The sequence below is a fragment of the Impatiens glandulifera genome, chromosome 4 (assembly GCF_907164915.1).
Source record: "Impatiens glandulifera chromosome 4, dImpGla2.1, whole genome shotgun sequence".
NCBI classification, from domain to species: Eukaryota; Viridiplantae; Streptophyta; class Magnoliopsida; order Ericales; family Balsaminaceae; genus Impatiens; species Impatiens glandulifera.
In genome coordinates, this window is record NC_061865.1 from 45,245,867 (window position 1) to 45,269,585 (window position 23,719).

Consider the following 23,719-nt stretch of genomic DNA (forward strand, 5'->3'; position numbering starts at 1 on the left):
TTTAAATCCAAAAAATTATTTAAAATTGATCATAAAATTCATTATTATTATTCTAATCAACATGAAATCATACTAGGAACTCAATTATGCATTTAAATCAAAACGAGTATCACTAAACAAGCCTAACCTAAATTTAAGAAAACAAATTCACAAAACTTGCACCATTCTTGACAGTCATCAAATCTCAACACATGATCATTTTTTTTCACCAATATATTTCAAATTGTTCATAAAATATTTTTATCCTTCAAGTTTACACTTGAAGGAGACAATTTAAAATTTTCAGTCAAGTTCTAAATTTGATGAATCTTCAACAAGCTAATTCTTTAATTTCTGATTAAGCAATTAGTTCATAGGTAAATTTAGGATTATAAGCAAACCTACGAAACAAGAATTGGTGAAGAAATAAAGAAGATATGACTAAAGTATTCTAGAAAAAATTCAATCGCGTTCTCTAATGACAAGTAAAATTGTCATTTAAAGATGGCGTAGAAAGATTCCTAGAGTAACTTTCTATCAAGTTTCTTTTAAGCTTTGATCATTCGCAGATGATCATCACCTTTTTATTTATCTCTTTTCTAATCTTCCATTATTATTTATTTATTTAGTAGCATTTTATTTTACTATATCTTGATCATCCCCTCTTTTAGTCTAGCGGCAACAAGAGTTGGATATCCCCAACTTCCTTGAGAGGTCCTGAGTTCGAGTCTGTCAAGCGACAAGTAGTTCTGTACCTGGTTAAATTGTTAAGTTTATTTGTGTGATATGTGTTTAACACTTTGTGGACACATTTTTATCCCTTCTTTTAGCATAGAGGCAACAAGAGGTGGATATACTTAGCCTTCTTAAGGTCATGGGTTCGAGCCCGTTAGGCGGCAAGTTCTGCACCTAGTTAAATGGTTAAGTGTGTTCGTGAGCTTTGTGCTTAACCTGTTGTACCATTTTTTTATTATATCTTGGACACATTGACTTATTTTTGTTTTCATTATTATTCAAGTAAATCTATTTAAATAAAAAATATCCGAATTTAATTTCAAAATCGGATTTTTGTTCTTGAGCTCTAGCTCTCGAATTACACTTTGAAAACTTTCCTAACATCTTATAAATGATGTTTGGAATGGTTTTGGATTAAGCCTAATTGATTTTAAGCATGTTTTTTTTAAGAACCAAGATTTTCAAAATTTTAGATAATCTTGGTTCTGAAATTGGTCAAAACTCATACATAGTTTTATTATTTTTGATACATTTGATTTGATGAGGTGTAAGGATGATAAATATCTTATACCCTGTTAAACCCTAAAATCGAAATCCTGTTTTTTCTTGAAAAATGATCAAACCAAATAAGACATCATCCCAATCGAATGATGCATTGGAATGATGTTATAAATGATCATTGGGACTAGACAAAGAATCACATACCCTTGGATTAAAGGATAAAGGCCCTAATCAAAATCATCAAACCTACAGTTTGATATTTTTGACGTATGATTGAGAGTTTTGCCTATGTTTGATTTCCCAACGAGAAAATCAAACCCTCCCCTGCACTTGACCGAGAACCTCCTGCTAGATTTTCTACCGAAAAATAAGCCCGTCATGGTTTCCGAATGAGGAAGCTTTTCCTCGACCGAGAACTTCCCTACACCCAACCGATGGACTTCCGCATCTGATCGAAGAATATTTGCCTCGACCGAGGATCCCTCGCACCCGACCGAGGAATCTCAGCGTAGACCGAGAACTCTCATACACCCAATCGAAGAATCTTAGGCTCGACAGAGGATCTCTCACACCCAATCAAGAGTCCAACACCCCGACCAAAGGAGTTTTAGACCGCGATCGAGGGATCAAAACCCTCGACCGAGAGGACCGGTCCTAGGACCCGTTTGTTTGGGATTTTAATTTTAAAATTTGTTTTTGTTAAAATAAAAGCGCCAAACCATTTTCAAAAAATCTAAAAAAATAGAAAACAATTTCAAAATATTTTTAAAATAACCTCATAAAAAATATTTTGATAAGAGCCTGCTTGAATTTATTTCTAAATTCTAACATCTAACACTAATATTTTTCAGGTACCCTTCCCAATAATCATCGCCAGTGGCGGACCCAGAAATATTTTCTCGGGGGGCCAAATACATAGTAACGTAGCATTTTTTTGGCGATCAAATAAATACATTTTTTAATTAAAATTTTACTCGGTAATTACATAAAAATACTAACAAGCACAATTACAAAATACTAACAAGCACAATTACTAAATTATTCTTGTCCATGAGTCGGTACAAAAGAAGACAAAATCTCTTCATTACGTTGACTATACCAACCAATCAATTCAAGAAAATTACCTTTATTTGATGAACTACTTGACTCATGTCCTCGAAAAGGTAATCCTTGCCTCAATAGAAAGCGTGTTACATTAAATATTGTCGGTAAATGGGTGCGATAATTTATTTCTATATCACGGCCATGTGTACGTAAAACGTTTCTCATGCTGTGTCTTTGATCCTGAAATGATTCAAATTGAATTCTAGCTTCATTATGACAACTATTTGAAGTTCCCATATGTCGATTGAATCTTTCTAATGCCCTTTTCTAATTTTTGTACCCATCTCCTATAAAGGTATCATCTACGTTTTCTCTATTTAAAGGCTTAAAAAGATAACACTAAAAACAAAATGATGCATCTTTTGATATGCTATATTCTAACCATGTATATTTGATCAGTAATATTAGACTCATTAGTAGACTCATTAATTGATTGAGAAAGTTCAGAGTGGTCATGTGATGTAGAAGTACAAATTCGTTTATAGAACATCTCCATTATTCTATATTCTACATAAAATAAATAACTAAAAATAAATATGTGTCATAACCTAGGCCCCTAAATAAAAAAAATTATTATTTTAAAAAAAGAAATGTGAGGTTATTATAAAAAAATGTGAAAGACAGGGTTTGATCACCTGACCTCTATTATGGATTTCAACCTCAAAACCAGCAGGAAAAAGCCTTATTTGGTAAATATATATATATATAAAATATCTTAAAACTTTTATGGTTGGGGAGGCCCGGGCTCAGAAGGCCCTCCTTGTAGGTCCGCCACTGATCATCGCCCTCGATCATAGTGCCAATATTTAAATATTGTTTTGTAATTTTAAATGCAATAAAAACTATGCATATTAGGATTTGAAAATTAATTGGTCAATTGAAATGTAATAAAACAAAATTTTAAAAGCCAAGATTTTTTTATAAATTAAAGACCATTCTTTAACGGGTACGGAAGATATAGTGCGAAAACCATTTTTTAGAGTATCACCAAACATCGAATTTAAAAGAATCTTTGGTTAAAATTACGTTTATATACGTATGTAAAATGTTTTATTGATTTTAAATCAAAAATTAATTGGTGACTCTTTCATCAAATAAATAATCTTTTAAATATATATATTTTAATTTATTTAAAAATACATGTTTCTTTTAAGCAAATTGTGATTTGATTATTGTAAATCCAAAAAATTATTTAAAATTGATCATAAAAAAATTAATTATTGTTATAATCAATCAAAATAATTTTTATACAAATCTTTTAAATAATATTTTATCAAAATATTTTCGACACACAAACCGATGCTGAAATTTCTCGAATCTCAAACTTTTCTGGGACCAGGGATTTCCGGGTGTTACACTATGATTTATATGAAATCAAGAAAAACTCAACTAAATGTCAATTAAAGAATATAAATCACAATGAATTTTTTAATTTGAATCAAAAGCTTATGCCTATAACATAATTCATTTGGTTCGATTATCTTGAGTTCTAAAGCCATAAACAAACTTAACAATTGATTTAGAATGTGTCTAAGCAAACTAGAAGTCCTAACCCAACTTGTAGCATTGGTCGGAGTCTCACTGGACAAAGGAAACAAAGGAAGCAGAGATCAAAAAATATTTAGATTCTTCAAACGTGATTACAACAATTCAATTTTTATTCTAATCAACATGAAATCATCCTAAGAACTTATTTAAATCAAAACAAGAATCAGCCTAACCAAAATATTTTGAAAACAAATTCACAAAACCTGTACCATTCTTGAGTCATCAAATCTCAAAACATTATCAATTTTTTTTCACCAACATCTTTCAAATCGTCCATAAAATATGTTTTTATCATCTCCTTCAAGTTTACACTCGAAGGAGACAATTTAAAATTTCAGTCTAGTTCTAAATTAGGTGAATCTTTTCCAAGATAATTATTTAATTTCTGATTAAGTAATTAGTTCATAGGTAAATTTAGGATTATAAGCAAACAAATGAAACAAGAAATGATAAGGAAATGAAGTAGATATGAACTAAAGTATTCTAGAACAAATTTCAATCGTGTTCTTTAATTACAAGTAAAATTGTCACTTAAAAATAGTGTAGAAATCTTCATAGAGTCCTAGAGTAACTTTCTATCAAGTTTATTTCAAGATTTGATCACTCGTACATAATCCTTAATTTGATCTAACTGATCACTCTCAAACTGAAATCCCCATATTAACCTTCATTTGTTACAGCTTGAAATCAACGAGACTCGGACATCAAGACTGGATCTTGGCAATGCAGGAAAATTCCTTATGTCGTCGCGTTCAGTATGGGCTTGATCTCACGTCGAATGGTTGCTCATAGAGGAAGTTACAATTTTACCGTTCATCCTCTTTAACATGTTCTTAAGTTCATCATCAAAGAAGATGAATAGTCAAGTACTCTAATCTCCCACAATTTTTGGCGTCCCGTTTACTAACCGTTAACGATTCGTTAGCAACTAACTTTATTCAGGCGTTCTGTCAAGGTAAAATTAGTTTTTCCGTTTAGTGGGCGTGGCTCATTCCTGGCCTTCGGATTATTACTGAAAGGTTGACGAGCGTGAGATGACCCTACTGTAATGCTTTCTCCTAATTTCTGCTACACTGGATCACTGTCAAATAAACTCAAAATCTTTTTTGATTTCTTACATTTCCTCAATCCTTTTCAACACTATTTTTTTTCTCTAAGGAATTAAACTCAACATTAAATTTCAAAACAATATATTTTTATTTTTATTTATTTCATTTAATATTTTAATCTTCCATTATTATTATTTATTTATTTAGTAGCATTTTATATTACTATATCTTTGTCATCCACTCTTTTATCCTAGCGACAATAAGATGTGAATATTTTCAGCCTCCTTCAAAGGTCCTAGGTTTGAGCCCGTCAGGCGACAAGTTATGCGCTTCTTTAAATTGTTAATTGTGTTTGCGGGCTATGTGATTAACCCCTTTTGGCCACATTTTTATCCTCTCTTCTAGCATAGCAGCAACAAGAGGTGAATATTCTCAGCCACTTAAGGTCCTAGGTTCGAGCCCGTCAGACGACAAGTTCTGTCCCTGATTAAATGTTTAAGTGTGTTTGTAGGATATGTGCTTAACCTGTTGTCCCATTTTTTTTACTATATCTTGGACACATTGTCTTATTTCTATTTTCATTATTAATATTTCGATACATTTTATTTATTTATGACATTTATTTAATTCCTCGGGTGTCAAAAATTAGTGTCCGGTGCGTAGGGCCGATCCCCGTGTGATTTGTTTGTGTTCAGCGTATAGTTAGTTCTTCTCTTGTTTAGGCATTTAGTTCCTTCTCTATCGGCACATAAATATATGATGGTGGTGTAACATATTTTAATGAGTTGGTCTCTACCGCCAAACTATAAGGTAGTTAATTCCACTAGCATCTTCAAGACTACGACAGAGATGGCGTCGTTGATAGTGAAGAACTTGCCGAACACCAATAATTTTTGGTACGTAAACCGTTGATGAAGTCGGTCGCCAAGAGTAACATACATACTAGAGAAACACCTACCACGTAAATGCATATCCATCCAAGGGAGCCTTAAATTTTTTCGATGGTTGCGACTGCGGCGACACGCGTTCCATTAGGAAACTCCTAACAAGTTGAGTAAAATAATTTTGGTTAACAATGCATTAGGAGAGTCAATCATATACCTTGAGTTATCACGGGTATGCTACAAGTTTCTTCTTTTCCTTTTCTCTGGGATATATATATATATATATATTCTTTTTTTCTTTTTATTTATTGGTATACTATAATTAACACACATATTTCTCAATCATTAACCTAAGGTAATGTCTCACATGAAATCATAAAATACAATTATTAATCTAAGATAATGCCACACATGAAAGCAGAAAATACAATTATTAACCTAAGGTAATACCACACATAAAATCATAAAATACAATTATTCATAAAATTATTCAACATTAAGAGGACTTAAGGAAATGCCACACATGAAATCACAAATTCAAGTTCAAGTTAGAGACTCAATCTGCTGAGATGATGACTCATTATGCTAAAATGATGATTCTCTTGCGATAGATGGTGTAGACATCACTACTTTGCATGTTGCCCTATTATGACCTTGACCACCAAATGAGCTGCATCGTCTCCAAACCTTACAAGGCTCATCTTGAGATGACCTACGCTTTGTTATTGACCGTCCTTTCTTAACCTTAAAAAGGGGTTTTAGGCACACTCGTTGTTTGATATTTTCGAGAATATCCCCTTCATGACAAACTGGATAACAAGTCTCTACATATGCATTCAACCACGATTCAGTTGAGTAATATTTGGAAAAGATAACGATTCAACATGTGAGCAATTGGTCAGATAAATTCAACATGTGAGCAATTGGTTACCTTGAGAAAAAGTCATAAGGATCCAATTTCCAGGTACGAACATCATCCATGGCATGACTACAAGGAAGACCAGATACATCAAATACTCTACAATTACATGTCATTCCTTTGAAGTCAACTTTAAAATCAGATTCACCGTCATGCGCATAAAACTCAAATTAGTTAAGTAGATTGACGTTATATAATCTAACCTTCTGGACTTGCTCACATATGAACTTTTCATAATATTGAAATAAAAGTTCTGTGTGATTGGACGATTTTTCTCTACTATTATGAAATCATTATTGTATTGTGAATCTTAAATAGTCAGCTAATATTGTTATGTGATACTTTCTAACATTCATGCTTTGACTATTAAGACTCTCGGCGTAATTGCTTGTCATTTGATTATATCGTTTACTTGGGAAAAAGGCACGACTTCATCTCTCCAACCCAATATCTTCCAAATAGACGAAAATATGAGGGTCCTTAGTCTTGATCTTGTCAAAATGCTGATTAAACTTTGAGACTGTGTATGCGCGAGAAGCTAAATCAAACTCTGTGTGGTAGTGATCAGTTTTAAATTTGGCCATAATATTAATCTTGATGTGTTATCTGCATGCATCGTGACATGCTTCTGGAAAAACCACGCACAAGGCATTGACAATACTTGGGTGTCTATCGGATAAGAAGACGAGATTCAGGACTGACTCAATTGTTTCTCTTAGTTTTTGCATGAAATATGTCCATGAGTTATTATTCTCTAAATCAACAGAGCCAAAAGCAATAGGATAAAGTTTCTCATTTGCATCCAATGATATATCCACCAATAGTTTACCTCCAACCTTGTGTTTAAGAAAAATGACATCAACGCACAATATAGGACGACAACAGTTTCTGAAACCCCTAACTAAGACGCCTAGGGACATGAACATATACTTGAAATGGATGAGCTCATCTGTCTAGATGTATGTTATGGTACCCAGATTATTCATCTCTAACACGTACAAGTATGAAGTCAATTTACCATAGAATCCACTTCAGTTCTGCGCACCGTCAATTTACATGGACCTCCAAGCCTTATTATAACTCAAATTTATTTCATAATTTCTCTATATTTTTCCCATTATTTTTCTTAGGCATTTGGTCATGGTAATGGTCCATGTACTTACTCTTAATGCATTCCCCAATAACCCATGATAGTGTTTGCCTCGTCACAATTAAACATGTGTGATTTTTTACAAATTTCCGAATCGCAAACATCTCCTAGAATTTTCCTTTCACAGCACGCAATCTCCACTTGTAATTCTCATCCAAACATTTCACATACCAAAGATCTTGTCTTGACTTCTACACTTTGAATTCAAAATGAATAGCCATCGCATATTTATGTAATCTCAGTTGAGTTCTTTTTTATTCTCAAACAACGTACTCACTTCCAATCTGATTTCACAAGTTAATGTCTTAGGTATCGGATTCTCACTACTTGGTATGGTACTAGTAACTCAATAACTGCTTGGATTGGTATTAGCAACCCAATCACTACTTGGTTTGGTAGTAGCAACCCAATCACTTCTTGGTATGATACTAGTAACCCAATCACCAATTCCCTAATTCAGACGCCAAAATGGGTTACTAGAAACCCAATCACTAACCCCTCATTCAGACGCAAACATGGGTCTTCTTCATTTACTAATATGTCATTTTAAGTTTCAAAGACAACTTCATGCTGCTAAAATATCAGGAATACGTCAGGATCATGATTTTCTGGAACCACTACACTTTCTTGAGTTGGGTTCTAGGTAGTGACTTCTCTACTAAAAAGACACACAATATAAGGCAATGGTGGATTGACATTGTTTATGCTAAAAAGAACCTCACATCCATATCTTGTTTGATATCAGTTATAGTAGAAAATTTGACATCCATACCTGGAGTATTATAATTGGTTTGAAAAACTAAATCATATCTAAATTTGTCAACATTAGTAGCATAAGTTATGTAGAATTTAGGGGAACATTCAAACCTTTGGATGACTTTGCATTAAAATGACTAACACCACCCGTAATTTTCCACTCTCCATCATAGTAAAAATTTATTTGAGTTGCAATTGAAAATAGTTAAACGATAATTATTTGAACTAGAAAGTTGAATGTATTAATAATACGCGTGAGGAGCATTGCAATACGCTTATTGTACAATTCTTCTCATGCGTAATGTAAAGTTCTATCTCACAATTTTTACTTACTTCTATTGTTGCTTTTTGAAGATTTTATTAGGTTTTGTGGAAATTCAATGTAACAACTTTCCCAGAAGTTTGCTACAATGGATGAGAGCCCCCTATCCAATAAGTCCATTTAAGCAAACTTGTGGACAATTTTTGCCACATTATCGGGGGACAAGACGTACATTTCGCATGCCAAAAAGGTCCTTTTGTAAAGTTTATAAGCGGTTCATTAGAATTTCATCCATTATCAAAATCTATGTAAATTTCCCTTTTCCGGTCTCTCATCTTCGGATTGAGCCGGCCGGCGAAGTCAGAGTAATAGCGTTTGTTTCATCTCATCATGCAATCAATTCCCTCCATTGGTATAAACGTGTACAAACTTCCTCCTAACCAGTTCCCCTCATTTCTGACCAGTCGGTCCTGCCTTTCCCGGTTCAGATGTTCCTCTGGCCAGACTGGAATCTGCACCCGCCTTGGCAGGTTTATAAAGGAGAAGGCGAAAAACAACGTTGATAAGCTCTTTACTGGATTCTCAAAGACTCGAGACAACTTGTAATCTCTCCGACACCGTTCACTTATTCCTTTCTTCTTTACTTTTTGCTCCTATTTTTAACTAAGGATTGAACTGAAAATTTTACCAATTTTGCTAGTTCTTATCTTCTAATGTTGGATTATCTGACGGATTTGCAGTAGTATGCTTTAAGAAGTGAGAGTGTTTTCTATGCGATGATTAGTTCTTGAAAATGTTGTGTCTTATCTCATACTTGAAGGCTGCTAGTAGCTGATTACTGTTAAGATCGTGGGGAGTTTAACTGATTTAGGTTTAAAGTTTATCTTCTTTGTAGAATGTCTTGAAAAGGAGTGTGCTGGACATTTTAACTAAGAAATCAAAGAAAACAGAGATTCAACTTGGTTTCAAGTTGGTGATATTGTAACATTGATATTACATGCATTGCTACGTGGTGTTCTAATTTGGAAGCATTTTTGTCTTATACAAGGAAACCAGCCTTGATCATGATTGCAGGTGTTAATGGAGGTAAGTAAGACACTTCTGCCCTTATAGTTCCTTAACATTTCAAGTCATAAATTGACAACAAAACTGAGAGAGGGAGGTCTGAGTTCTTGAATGAAAAGTTACAATACGTTACTGTTCTAACAATGGGTTGAATAGGTTGGTTAAGATTTTATTTCTTCCTTTAGTGTTTATGGGGGAGGGAACATGAATTGTTGAGCAAAGTTGTAAAACCAGGTTTCTTTGACTTGATCCTGACCAACTAGAACATTACTGATGACTAAATGATCAACCAATTGATCCCGACCAACTAGAACATTACTGATGACTAAATGATCAACCAATTGATCCTTGATATCATCATAATTGCTAAAATTGATGTTAACCTAATGGGCTAGTTGAGCAATATAAATGATGATCTTAACATGTATTGGCTTGGGGGAAATCCTGTTGACCATTTTTTAATGGTTAAAATAAAATTATAGAAGTTTTTTGTAATATATGACAAAATCATTAATACTCCACTTCACATATAGATATTTCCTTAAAGTAACTGCTATAACTGCTGTAACATTGATTATGGATAAGTTTAATTTTGTAAAGCCTCTAACATTCTGTATGTGTAGCTTCCAATCTAGATTTTGTGAATAGAAGTGTTGGTCTATTCAATTTTAGGACAGAGAGGACAGAATGTGAGATTGTGGTGGCTGAAAAGGGCATCTTAAGATTATGAGTCTGTCTTATCTAGTTTAGCCTATCTTGTTGGTGACAAAACTTCGGGCAATCATTCTTAAGTTCTTCCTTGATAGTTTTTCACAGGCTGTGAAAAGAGGTAAAGAGCAAGGAGTTGATGTTATCTTGTATCATACATCTGGATGTAAGCATTTGAACCTTAAATTATATTCCATCATCACCTGTAATTGTGTTCTAATGATGATGTAGCAACTATTTCTTTTTCTTGTATAGGTTTACTCACTAACTACAGCTTGATGGAAGAATCGATTGCTAGCAAAAAAACTGTAACCAAAATTGTTTCTGGTGCACCAAATGTAAGTCTTCTGATTTTGTCATGTACGCAGTGAATTTATCTTTTATTTTGTCCAATTTCCACTAGTTTACATATTATCTTCAAGAAATTTGATTTCTAAAGGATACATTGCATAAGTCTATAGTTCTGACATGAATCCTCCGACAAAAGCCGAGATTGGGTGAAATAAGATGCAAACTGCTTTATTTTGTTCAAATAATTCCCAATTTAACAGATTTTCAGTAACTAAGTTCATTTTACATATGTTACAAATCGTGCATTTTCAAGCATTAAAGAAATTCAACTTTCTATAGTGTAGATCATGTCAATCAAATATTTACTAAGGTGATGTTTGAAAACATATCACTTAATCTAAATGATTTTGTACTTTTTTGAATTAAGTTAATTTGATGATTGTTATTTATAAATCACTTAACAAATCACTTAATAATCTAAATTTGATAATTCGGTAAGTTATTTACTATTTAACTTGGTAATAGAGTAAGAGCGTTTAAAGACAACTTTAACACATGCAGATTTATCAAATTATTTCACAATAATGGTAAAATAGTTTTAAGTACTTTCTAACATTAGTTCCATATTTTACCAAAATCAAAGTATCAAAGTAATTAAATTTATATAATTTTATTTAGTTTTTTCAGCATTTAATTTTCAGTCACTTAACTAATTGAATACTTAAAATTCAGTATTCAACCTTTAGTACTTGATTTTTCAGTTTTATTAAACACACCCTATAATACAGGTTTTATCTAGGAATGTTGTAACTTGCTAGACATCCAACGTCTTATGATGAACTTTTACAGAAGATCCTTTTGGTTCTAGATGGAACAACTGGGTTGCATATGCTTCCACAAGCAAAAGGGAGTTCAATGAGGTGACTTTCATTCTCTTTCTTTCTGGACTAAGTTTTACTTTTATAACAAACAATGAGTTTTCATAGCTTCACTAACTTTTCACCCACAAACTGTGCATAGCCATGCTTTGTTTCTGAAGAAATTGTGATCTCTTGCTGCATATTTGTTTTGTTTCCATTAGGATCCATTTAACATTTTTTGTTGATGACATTAATTATATCTAATAAAATATGACCTTTACATATGTTACAATATATTAATTCAATCTGAATTCGATAGAGCATTTCTATCTAAATTTCACAACCTCTCACAAAACCTTGTTTTTCGTCTTTAAAACAAAATGAAGTTAATTGAACATATGGGTCCATAGCTCAGTGGTAGAGCATTTGACTGCAGATCATGAGGTCACCGGTTCGAACCCGGTTGGGCCCTTTTTAATAGGAAGGGAAAAAGGTGAATATCTGTCCATGCTTGTTTCCATCAAATAGTTATCCTTAGAAGTGGCAGTGAAATAGTCTAACTAATGCCTTGTATGTTGTTACAATGTTTTTCAGCTTAGCATCCTTATATTTTTTTGAAGAGATTTATTTTTTTATCCTTTGATCATTATATAAGTTACATTGTATCCTTCAAAGGCATGCTTCACATTGTTTTTTTCTGTTAAATTGCCTGATATTGCTTGCAGCGGGTGATACATTTAGGGCCACTTGTCACGTCCCATTTTTATGGGGTGCAAACATCGAGCCACGAGGTGTACTTCCATGATATTCCAGAATGCAAGTCTATGTAATCTGTGCTCAAGGGGCTTGTGCACAGATACGAGGGACCGTGTGGGGAATGTTTCAAGGAAGAGGTTGAAGAGTATCATGCCAAGGTCGAACCGAGGACGGCCACGACTAAGGTGGGGGAGTATGTCACGGCCCATTAGAGTCACGACCCAATCCCGGAGGATGTCGAGGCTCATTAAAGTCTTGGCCTGATAGTGCACTAATCTTCTTAGCCAAGGAGAGGCCCAGTTACCTACGTGGGCCCAGCGAATCTTCTAATCAAGGAAGAGATTGGAAGATAAATTAATTAAGGAAGGGATTGGAAGATATATTCTAATCAAGGAAAGGATTATAATATATATTCTAATTAAGGAAGAGATTACAAGGGATATTCTAAATTAGGTAGGGATATTCTTGTTATGGAAGGAATATCCTAAATTAGTGTAATTAAATTGTAATTAGACGTAATTCCTAATTTAATACGTGTAAGCCCTATAAATACCCTGAAGGTATTCCATTGTAATTATCAAGCATTCTTTCAATATATTCTTATTCTCAAGAGTTTTCTCTCTCTAAGTTCTTTCTTGCGTTTGAGTTCTTCTTGCATTGTGTTTAGAAAGGCTTTCTAAGCTAGAATTAGGGTCGATTTAGCTTAGTGCCGCACGGGTCGAATTTTAGCCCGTGACAAGTGGTATCAGAGCAAGGTTGAATTTCCGCATTCAAGCTGCAAGAAATGGATTCACGAACTACCGTCACTAAGGTTCCGACCGGCCAACATAAGGAAAAGGGATCCAAGAGGGATAAGTCCGTCGAGAGAGGTGCTGCCATGGAAGCGCGGGTGACCCGGCTTGAAGAAGGCATGAGCGATCACCAAGAAGCTCTCGAAGTGTTTAGCGCGGTGGCCGAGAAGGTGACGATGTTGGACGAGGGTGCTGAAAAGTTGGAGAATGAGTTAATGGGGATCATTAACGGTTCGAATCGTAGCATTCGGGACGAAGTGCTAGGATTGGTTCGAGGGGAGGTTAATGACATCTGCCAGAAGGTGCTTGATCCAATCCGGGGAGAAGTCCATGCGATGGTCGAGACCCTCAAGAGGGAGATCTTGGGGAGGCTAGAATCGATGGAAAGGCGGATTGCGAGGAATGGAGGGGAACATAGAGGTGCGACACCTCAACGGATGGATGTTCCTAAGCCAACTCCATTCAAAGGCTCGAGGAGTGCAAGGGAAGTGGAGGACTTCCTTTGGAACATGGAGAGGTACTTTCGGGCATCAAGCATACTTGATGATCGTGACAAGTTGGAGACGGCACCTTTCTTCCTACAAGAGATGGCGTTGCTGTGGTGGAGGAGGCGAGAAGGAGATATTGAACGAGGGACCTTGAGGATGGAAACGTGGGAAGACTTCAAGACCGAGTTCAAACGCCAATTCTTCCCAGAGAATGCCGAGTACGAGGCAAGGAAAAGGTTGAGTCAACTTGTGCACAAAGGAACCATCAAGGAGTATGTGAAGGAATTCCAGGAGTTGATGCTCGAGTTACCTAGTCTAACGGAACAGGAGACACTGTTTGCGTTTGTTAATGGCCTCAAGACTTGGGCACAGTTGGAGCTGCAAAGGGCCAAAGTGCGGAACGTTTCCGAGGCAATAGCGGTTGCAGAAAGACTGATAGAGCTCAAAGTGTCTGTGGACAGGCCGAAGTTCATCAGGGATGATGGAGAAGAAGGTGGAGGAGACCGCCCACAGGACCAGGAGAAATGTGGGGGAGACCGTTCATCTAAGAAGGGGCATGCACATAAAAACTCAGGGAGGCAAGCCGACGAGTCGGAGAAGCCAAAAGCCTGTTATATTTGTGGTGCCCATAATCACATAAAGTTTATGTGCCCGTTTAAGGGGGAAAAGGTTGCAGCAGTTAAAGGAACTGAGTCCTCTGATGAGGAAGAAGAGACTCAAATAGGATCCTTAAGACTGCTCAATGCTGTGAAGACTAGTGTTGCGAAGCCGGACAAGGGAACAAGGAGGGGCTCTTTGTTTGTGGAAGCTTGGATCGGGGGAAAGCGCATCAAGGCACTAGTAGACACAGGGGCTACGCACAACTTCATGCGAGAAGGAGTAGCCAAGGTGTTGGGTCTGCGGATCAGCCCAACAAGAGGGACGGTGAAGTCCTTCGATGTAGCCAAGCCGGTAAATGGGGAGGCTAGGAGAGTGCACACCAGGATCGGAGGCTGGAATGGGACAGTCTCATTTACCTTGGTCCCAATGGAAGACTACGACGTAGTGTTGGGACTCGAATGGTGCGATCAGGTACGCGCTTGCATAATGCCTTATTCCGATTCCTTAATCATTTTGGATCACGGGAAGACTAGCGTGATTCCAACAAGGAGAGAATCAGAGGGAATAAGCAGGTTCTCGGCGATGCGATTCGTTCGAGGTCGCAAATGTGGTAAAGAGATATTTGCCACTTTTGCCAAGATGGATGATGGGGACGGGTCCAAGGGAAAAGAAGAAGTACCCGAGGAAGTCCAGATAGCGTGTGTCGAAGCCTTCGAGGGGCTCAAGGCCAAAGACAACACACAACCATCAAATCCACAAGGTTTGGCCACAGGCAACGGGGGCCAAAGTCAGTCTGCCTTCACTCACACCAAGTCCGTGGGAAAGGAAGCAGGTTGTGCTCATGCATATTCAGAGGGAGACACCGAGAATATGAAGAGAGGGGCAGATCTGAGAGGGTGTGCAGTTACGAAAGGGGACGATGGAAAGGGGGAAGTGTCCCCCGCAATTGTTAAAGTTTATGCGGTCTGTGCTCAAGGGGCTTGTGCGCAGATTCAAGGGACCATGTTCAATCGAGAGATGTGTGGGAAACATCTTATATCGGTTAAGGCTGGCGACCATAAGTGCACCCAATGCCGTGACGTGCAAAGGGGGAGGAAGAGCGCTCAGGGGACGCCAGAAAGAAGATCACCATACACCGGTCTAGGGTCGTGCCGAGGACGGCCACGACTTAGGTGGGGGAGTATGTCACGTCCCATTTTTATGGGGTGCAAACATCGAGCCACGAGGTGTACTTCCATGATATTCCAGAATGCAAGTCTATGTAATCTGTGCTCAAGGGGCTTGTGCACAGATACGAGGGACCGTGTGGGGAATGTTTCAAGGAAGAGGTTGAAGAGTATCATGCCAAGGTCGAACCGAGGACGGCCACGACTAAGGTGGGGGAGTATGTCACGGCCCATTAGAGTCACGACCCAATCCCGGAGGATGTCGAGGCTCATTAAAGTCTTGGCCTGATAGTGCGCTAATCTTCTTAGCCAAGGAGAGGCCCAGTTACCTACGTGGGCCCAGCGAATCTTCTAATCAAGGAAGAGATTGGAAGATAAATTAATTAAGGAAGGGATTGGAAGATATATTCTAATCAAGGAAAGGATTATAATATATATTCTAATTAAGGAAGAGATTACAAGGGATATTCTAAATTAGGTAGGGATATTCTTGTTATGGAAGGAATATCCTAAATTAGTGTAATTAAATTGTAATTAGACGTAATTCCTAATTTAATACGTGTAAGCCCTATAAATACCCTGAAGGTATTCCATTGTAATTATCAAGCATTCTTTCAATATATTCTTATTCTCAAGAGTTTTCTCTCTCTAAGTTCTTTCTTGCGTTTGAGTTCTTCTTGCATTGTGTTTAGAAAGGCTTTCTAAGCTAGAATTAGGGTCGATTTAGCTTAGTGCCACACGGGTCGAATTTTAGCCCGTGACAAGCTGCTAGTGATCATCTAGAGATTTGGGTAGAGAGGACATGATGTGAGATTGTGGTGGCTGAAAAGGAAAATGCCAAGGCAGCATCAGGTATCTTAATCTAATTCAGTATCACATTCTTCTTCTTCCCATTCTAGATCAAGAATCTAATTGAAAATAATTTTTCAAATCATAATCCTAATATTCATTTTCTTCAATCACATCATCTTTACTAACTACAATTTTCCTGGAGATTGGATCATATCATCGATAAATTTTGGACTCATTACTTACTCCAAGAAAAATGAAGTGTCTTCTTTTATTTAGTTTAACCCTCCTTTGATCTGGAATATTCACAAAACCAAGGCTGTCAAAAATCTTAAAATGTCATAAAGATGGATTGATGTTGCTCGAAGTTTATTCATGTGTTTTCTTCTTTAGAAAAGCTGTGAAACTTCTTTTTAGAATGTGTACACCCCACTGAACTGGTCAGAAATCTTTAGGTATTCTTTTATTTAGCATACTTCTTCGCACAACATTCATAATGGTTATGTTCTTTTTTCTCTGTCAAGCCATTTTGTTGAGGTGTATGGTGAGTTGTGAGATTTCTTATTACCTCATTTGAATAACAAAATTCATTAAACTCAACATAGGTGAATTCACCACCTCTATGAGTCATTACCAGCAACTTGAAAGCCTTGAATTTCTCAAATACTTTTGATTTCTTAGGAAAAAAATATACCAAATCCTTTTTAGATAAATCATCAATAAATGTTAGCACACATATGTTTTGATACTTACAGAGATTGAAGTGACACATAATCTTGTGTTTCATTTTTGAACAAATGGGTCCATAGCTCAGTCTTGTGTTTCATTTTTGAACAAATGGGTCCATAGCTCAGTGGTAGAGCATTTGACTGCAGATCAAGAGGTCACCGGTTCAAACCCGGTTGGGCCCTTTTATAAAAATTGTACATGATATATATTTTTTTGATGATCAATAAATTACGTCAACCATGTGGTCATTTCTTTTGGAGGAAAGTTGGCACATATGTGAAGAGATTTCTTCGTTTATCTTGGTTGGTCTTTATATAAGTATATCCTTGGTTGGTCTTTAAATTCAAGAAATTGCTGGCAGGTGATACATTTAGGGCAGCTGTAGGAAACTGTCAAGGCAACACTAGGTAACTTAAATTTATGAGTCTTATATAGTTTAGCATATCTTTTTGGTGATAAAAATTGATTTGATGTTGTCTTGTGTGATCATCTTGAGCTAAGCATTTGAACCACATGAAATTAATAAATAAATAAATCATGGAGATTCGGGGGATCGAACACTGTGCCTCTCGCATGCAAAGCGAGCGCTCTACCATTTGAGCTACATCCCCATGTGTCAATAGTCAAATATGAATAATTATACAAAATCTAAATGTTTTTGGCCATAGTTTTATTATAATTCATTTAACTCATAGTTCTTTATAATTTATACCAACACTTTCAATATATTTTATAAAGCACATATTATTGTTACCAATCTTAATTAGAAAGAAAATATTAAAGATATAGAGTATTATTTTTTATGAGAGAATATTAAGAAGTTATAAAAAGTAGTAAAAGAATTTCTAAGAGAGTATTAAATAGGTTCATCTACGGAGAAAGAAATAATTGGATCTTTGGTGGTGGTACGAGGAGCTAGTCTGGAAAATAGTTGGTAAGTTTTCTAACAATTATACCAACCAACTCTTGTAAAGAGTGCTTTAAATGTGAATGGCCTTCTTTGTATGGATGACTGACTCTTGTAGCCATTGACTGCATGTCTTGCATGTGAAAAGGTGGCAATTTGTTTTTCCCCTAAATTGGTTATGGTCACAGTAGAAGACGAAATACCTATGGGAATGAGTGGTATTTGACCTATCACTGCTTAATTATGTTAATATATGCAGTAGAAGCATCCTATTCTTATGGTAGGTCAAACATGTTATATGCTCTTTTTATTTATCTAAGGAAAATTGGAGATATAAAATATTTTAACTTAAAAAATGAATAATGATACCAACTTAGGTTCAAATTTTAAGAGATGATAGTTATTTTTAATAAATATTGGAAAAGTTACCTTAAGTGATTAGATATGTAGGATTACCTTGTGTAGTTGAAGCAATAGATGACCTTTCTTGGGATTTTATTTCTCTGCGAGTAATTTTGATTGGGGACACTTGTTGTTTTGTAATTGGATTGTTAAAAAGTATCATTTTGATATTGTAGACTATCTCCAACCGAAAAACTCATTTTTAAACTTATTTTGGTTTAAATGTCACATCAAAAATAATATTCTCCAATCGAAAAACTCATTCTCAAACTCAAAAGAATTCCTATAATATTCTTCTTTATATCAACTTTTATAACTTTTTAATATTACCTCATATATTTTTAAACTTATAAATTACACCACAATATTATAATATCATCTAATTATTTTTAACTTAATTGTAAATTAATTATAAAAATTCATTAAAAATTCAAAAATTACCATACATAAAAGACAAAAAAAAAATATGAGATTGAAATAAAAAATTGTTCGTACAAATAAAAAAGAGATAATTTTTCAAATGTTGGAATTGTTGTATTCCTCCCATAAATGATTAATCATGCAATGTGATCTATTGTAATGTGATCTATTGAAGAATGTGATCTATTGGAATTGAATTGGAGTGAAGAAAGCCAAACTGAAAAGAAAGATGATTGATGATTCATCATCGACCATCAATACCATTCATGAACAAAACAATACTTTTTGCTGAGTTAAAAAAAGTAATGACCAAATGCAATCCCATCTAGAAATGCAAAAAGTAAGGGATGAAAATAGAATTTTGTTTCAAGATGTGAGTTGTATAAAAGATCTCACGATTCGTGCATATGTTGAAGTTGAACAGACCCGCATTTTGGAGAAAAGAGCTCAACAAGTCCAATCAAATGCATTTTAAACTGATATATTTGGTCAATATTTCAATAATATTGGAGGAAGTAATGCGGATTTGTCGAATTATTAAATATTATTTGTTTGTTTCATAATTTGTAGTGTATTTTTACTTTATATTTTTTTTGTATTATTGTAATGTATTTTGTAATTTTTATAATTATATTTATAATTGTTATATATATAAATAATTATGTGTTTGTGTACGGTAGGAACGCATATATACGTGCTTTGGATAGAAAATAAAAATTCCATTTTAGGTATACGTATGCAACTCGGTTGAAAGTGAAATTCCATTTTGGATATGAGTATGCAACTCGGTTGGAGCTGAAATCCCGATATGAGTATGCAACTCGGTTGGAGATGATCTTAGTAATGTGTGGAGTGGTTTTCTGACTAAATTTTTAAAAAAACATTATTTTGAAATTAGTTACTATCATACTTATTACAATTTATCTCTTAGAGCTTGTTTGATATATTTTTTTTTCAAATTTTTTTTATTTGATATAAAATATAAATGAGTTTTTATTTTGTTTACTTATTATATTAATTTTTTATTAAAAAATTAATATAATAAAAAAATTCAAATATTTTAACTATTAAAATAAGTAATTTATTAATTGAAATGATAGTGATTGATTGTAATTTAAGTGGATTAGTTAGTAGAGGTTATAATTCTAAATTTATGTTAACTTTCTACCTTGAATGATTGATTTAAAGATAATTTATATAAAACTCATAAGAAAAAACAAAACAAAAATCCATATCAATCTAGGTTTAATTGTTAATAAAGAAATTAAACAATACTCATTACTTATCACATTTGCCAAAGAAAAAATGAAAACTTTAATAAATAAAAAGAAAAAAGAAAATACTAATTATATCTTGGAAATTTAAGGGGCTAGTTTGAAAGAAAAAATTATAAATTAATTCATGAGTGATGATAGGGGAGGCGACTCTCCCACCTGACTTTCACTGTGGAAAAAAAGAAAAGGAACACGCTCTTTTTCGATTTTGATCAAATCATAGTCTTCTTGTATCGAAAAATAACTCACATAATCAAGTTATAGATTTCTATTTTCCTATGAAAACCCAAATCGAAAAAGAAGATGACTGTGAAGAAAAAACAACCGCGAAGAAGACGATTACCGCGAACAAGGTAGAGTAGCTCCAAATACTGAATACGTTAACATTAAATATTTTTAAAACTAATAATGATGTCTTATTCTTATGAATTGTAATGTTATTTAAATAAAAATGTATTTTCTTATAAAGTGAACTGTAATTATTTTAAACTGACGGTAATGTTGATAAAATCAACTGTAATGTGTGAGAAACTGAAATGTAATGTCTGATAAATTAAACTGTAATGTTTGATAAATTAAATTGTAATTTTGATAAACTGAACGGTAATGTCATTTAAACAAAAATATAATATCTTATAAACTGATCTGTAATGTCTTATAAATTAAACTGTAATATTATTTAAACATATCCCATCTTCTAGCTTAGCGGCAATGAGATGTGAATATTAACTCTAAGTTCCTAGGTTTGAGCACGTCAGACGACAATTTTTGCGCAGTCCTATTTTTATTTTCCAAAAAAAAATATTATTTAAACTAAATTATAATATTATTTAAATAAATTTTAATGTTATTTAAACTGAATTTTAACGTTTTTAAAAACTGATCTGTAATTTCTTATAAATTAAACTATAATTTGTTTTAAAACCGAACTATAATTTCTTATAAACTGAAATATAATTTTTTATAACATAAAATGTAATGTCATTTAAACTGAACTGTAATGTCTTATAAACTAAACTATAATGTCTTATAAATTGAAATGTAATGTCATATAAAGTGAACTATAATGTTATTTAAACTTAATTGTAATATTTAAAAAATTGAATTTTAATATTATGTAAACTAAAATATAATGTCTTTTAAACTAAAATGTAATGTCTTATAACCTGAACTATAATGTTATTTAAAATGAACTTTAATATTTTTTAAAGTGAATTATAATATTATAATAACTAAAATGTAATGTCTTATAAACTAAAATGAAATGTCTTATAATCTCAACTGTAATGTCTTATAGACTGAACTGTAATGTTATTTAAATTAAACTGTAATATTTTTAAAACTACTGGAATGTTAAATAAATTGAAATGTCTTATAACTAGAATTGTAATATCTTATAAACTGAACTATAATGTATTATAAACTAAACTGTAATGACTTATATGTTGTTTTTGGCACAATTAAAATCTCACATCAATAGATGATGGGAGTGATAAAAATTTATTAGTATATAAAAGAAACTCTCTTCACAATTAGAATAGAATCTCACATTGAAAGATGATGAGAGTGGGGGAAGTTTCTTAGTCTATAAAAGAAATTTTTCCCGTTTTGGTTTATTACATCCAATACTTGTATCTCTTATTCATATTAATAGATAACTTTAGTGCTTAGAGATGTATGCAACTTTTGGCCGAACTCCGTTATCAAATTATGTTAGTGTGTTATTTCTTACGTTTCTTCATTTATTTTGTAAATTTTCCCCAATAAGTGGTATCAAAGCGAAGGTTCGTCATTAGCATGGAGGCTGAGTCTTCAAAAGGGTCATCAAATCCTTAGTCATCCTGGACGAGGACCCCGATGTCAAATCTGAAGTTTGCGGGGGAAATATTTGATGTGTTAGGATCTAGATCGCGGCTGGCGAACCGGGGTCTGGCCGGTTAGTACTTTCACTCAACAGTTGGCACTAATCTGGTTAGAGATTAACACCGGGTTTCAATACTATACAAATTATCACAAACCCTTGAACCGAGTTTAAGTGCGGAAGTGGTTTGTTTCAGGTTGAAGCAACACACACAGGATGAATAAAGATAAAATCTGGAGAATATCGGTTTGGAAATTAGGAGGTCGGTTTAAGGTTTAGTGAATCGGTTAGAACGATGTAAGTCGGTTAGTATGAGTCGGTTAGAACGTAGAGCCGACAGAAAGTAAAGAACAAGACACAGGTTTTTATGGATGTTCGGAGATAAAACTCCTACGTTACCCCTTCTTCTCGAAACTGTGAGAAGGATATTCACTAAGGAATACACAAACACAATATCCGATCGAGACTTATTCGCTGCTCGATAAACACTCGTATAATTCTCACCGAAATTGTAATCTCACTTCAAATGCACACTTAAGCTTTTTAATCTTAGAGAGATAAACACAACTCGTAACTTGGGTTGTTGTAACTACTAGGACTATATTTACTCCTCTTCAGCTCCTTCTTTTATAGGTGGGATGTGCCAACAGTCACATTTCTTCCTTGAATCTGATTGGTTGAGCAGAGGCTCAGTGTTGTAGTACTGGCGGTTTAAGCTTCCAAGGCATAGGTCAAGCCGGCTAGGTTTGTCTTTTACTTAATATAGCAACTGTTCGGTTGGACAGTTGCCTGCACCTGGAGGGTTGCGCCTCTGATTTATCCTAGAGTGGAAAGATCTCTTCAAGCAATTTTCTGCAGCCTGCAGAATATCACCGGACTTGTATTGATATGGCAATGTTACAGTCTGTTCATTTGGTATCATCTTCCGCAGATACTCAAATTATCTATTTGCACCGATTTGTAAGCTGTACTTAGTTTGATATTCCTGGCTTCTTTCTCTAAGTAGCCTCTTCACCGGTTTTCCGGTTGGATGCTTTTCGGTTTAGGATGTCTACCGGTTGTTCATAGCTTCAAGTTAACCGGATTGCTTTCCGGTTTCGGGATACATCCTCTGCTTTTTCTTCTAACCGGTCTTGACTTCTTGATCGGTTGGATTCTTGACCGGTCAGAGTTTTGACCGTTCCTGGTTCTTAACCGATCCTGCACAGGAAGTTTGTTTTTGTTAAGTTCTTATTTTAACCGGTCTAATTTATCTAACATGATGGAATTGTGATTTTCGGCATATGGAAAGGTGAGGTTTTAGATTGTCATTTTTAGCAGGGTTTAGATGTTGTTTTTGAAGTCAAAAAGCCAAATGGCATAAAAAAGTAATGGAATATCATGAATCGAATGCTTGTCTATAGAGTAGAAGTATTCTGCAAAGAATAAAACTTTTACACATAAACTATGACAAACATTGGAGGAAATTTTTTTGAAGAAGAGTGGTTAGAATAAGCTCCTTATGAAGAAGCGGTTGTTCTAGTTTGATTACCAATCATTTACAACCCTGAATAAACATATCACTAAGTTTAATCAATTAGTAGCAGATCTGTTAAATCTTGATATAAAATTTGAGTATGAATATATTTCTTTGATGTTGTTATCATCCCTTCTTGATGAATTTGAATATTTAGAAACAATATTATTTCATGGGAAGGAAACTGTATCTTTTGATGCTGTAATTTC

At 34.3% G+C, this 23,719-nt stretch overlaps 1 protein-coding gene and 2 non-coding genes across 4 annotated transcripts in view; all 3 read left to right on the forward strand.

Annotated features, from left to right (window-relative positions):
• Positions 1 to 23,719, forward strand: part of LOC124935978 (cell division protein FtsY homolog, chloroplastic-like) — a 90,592-nt gene that overhangs the window by 37,047 nt on the left and 29,826 nt on the right. The window contains exons 3-4 of one of the 2 annotated variants that reach the window (XR_007099081.1): positions 10,916 to 10,998; positions 11,740 to 11,871. Coding sequence is in view for 1 of the 2 variants with exons in the window: in XM_047476424.1 (XP_047332380.1) it covers positions 10,916 to 10,998; positions 11,801 to 11,871 (154 nt within the window). In the remaining variant the exon portion in view is untranslated. The remainder of the gene's footprint in view (positions 1 to 10,915; positions 10,999 to 11,739; positions 11,872 to 23,719) is intronic. The other variant, XM_047476424.1, reaches the window with a different exon arrangement.
• On the forward strand, positions 12,212 to 12,283 carry TRNAC-GCA. Its single transcript has one exon. It is a non-coding gene; the product is annotated as a tRNA-Cys (tRNA).
• On the forward strand, positions 17,241 to 17,312 carry TRNAC-GCA. Its single transcript has one exon. It is a non-coding gene; the product is annotated as a tRNA-Cys (tRNA).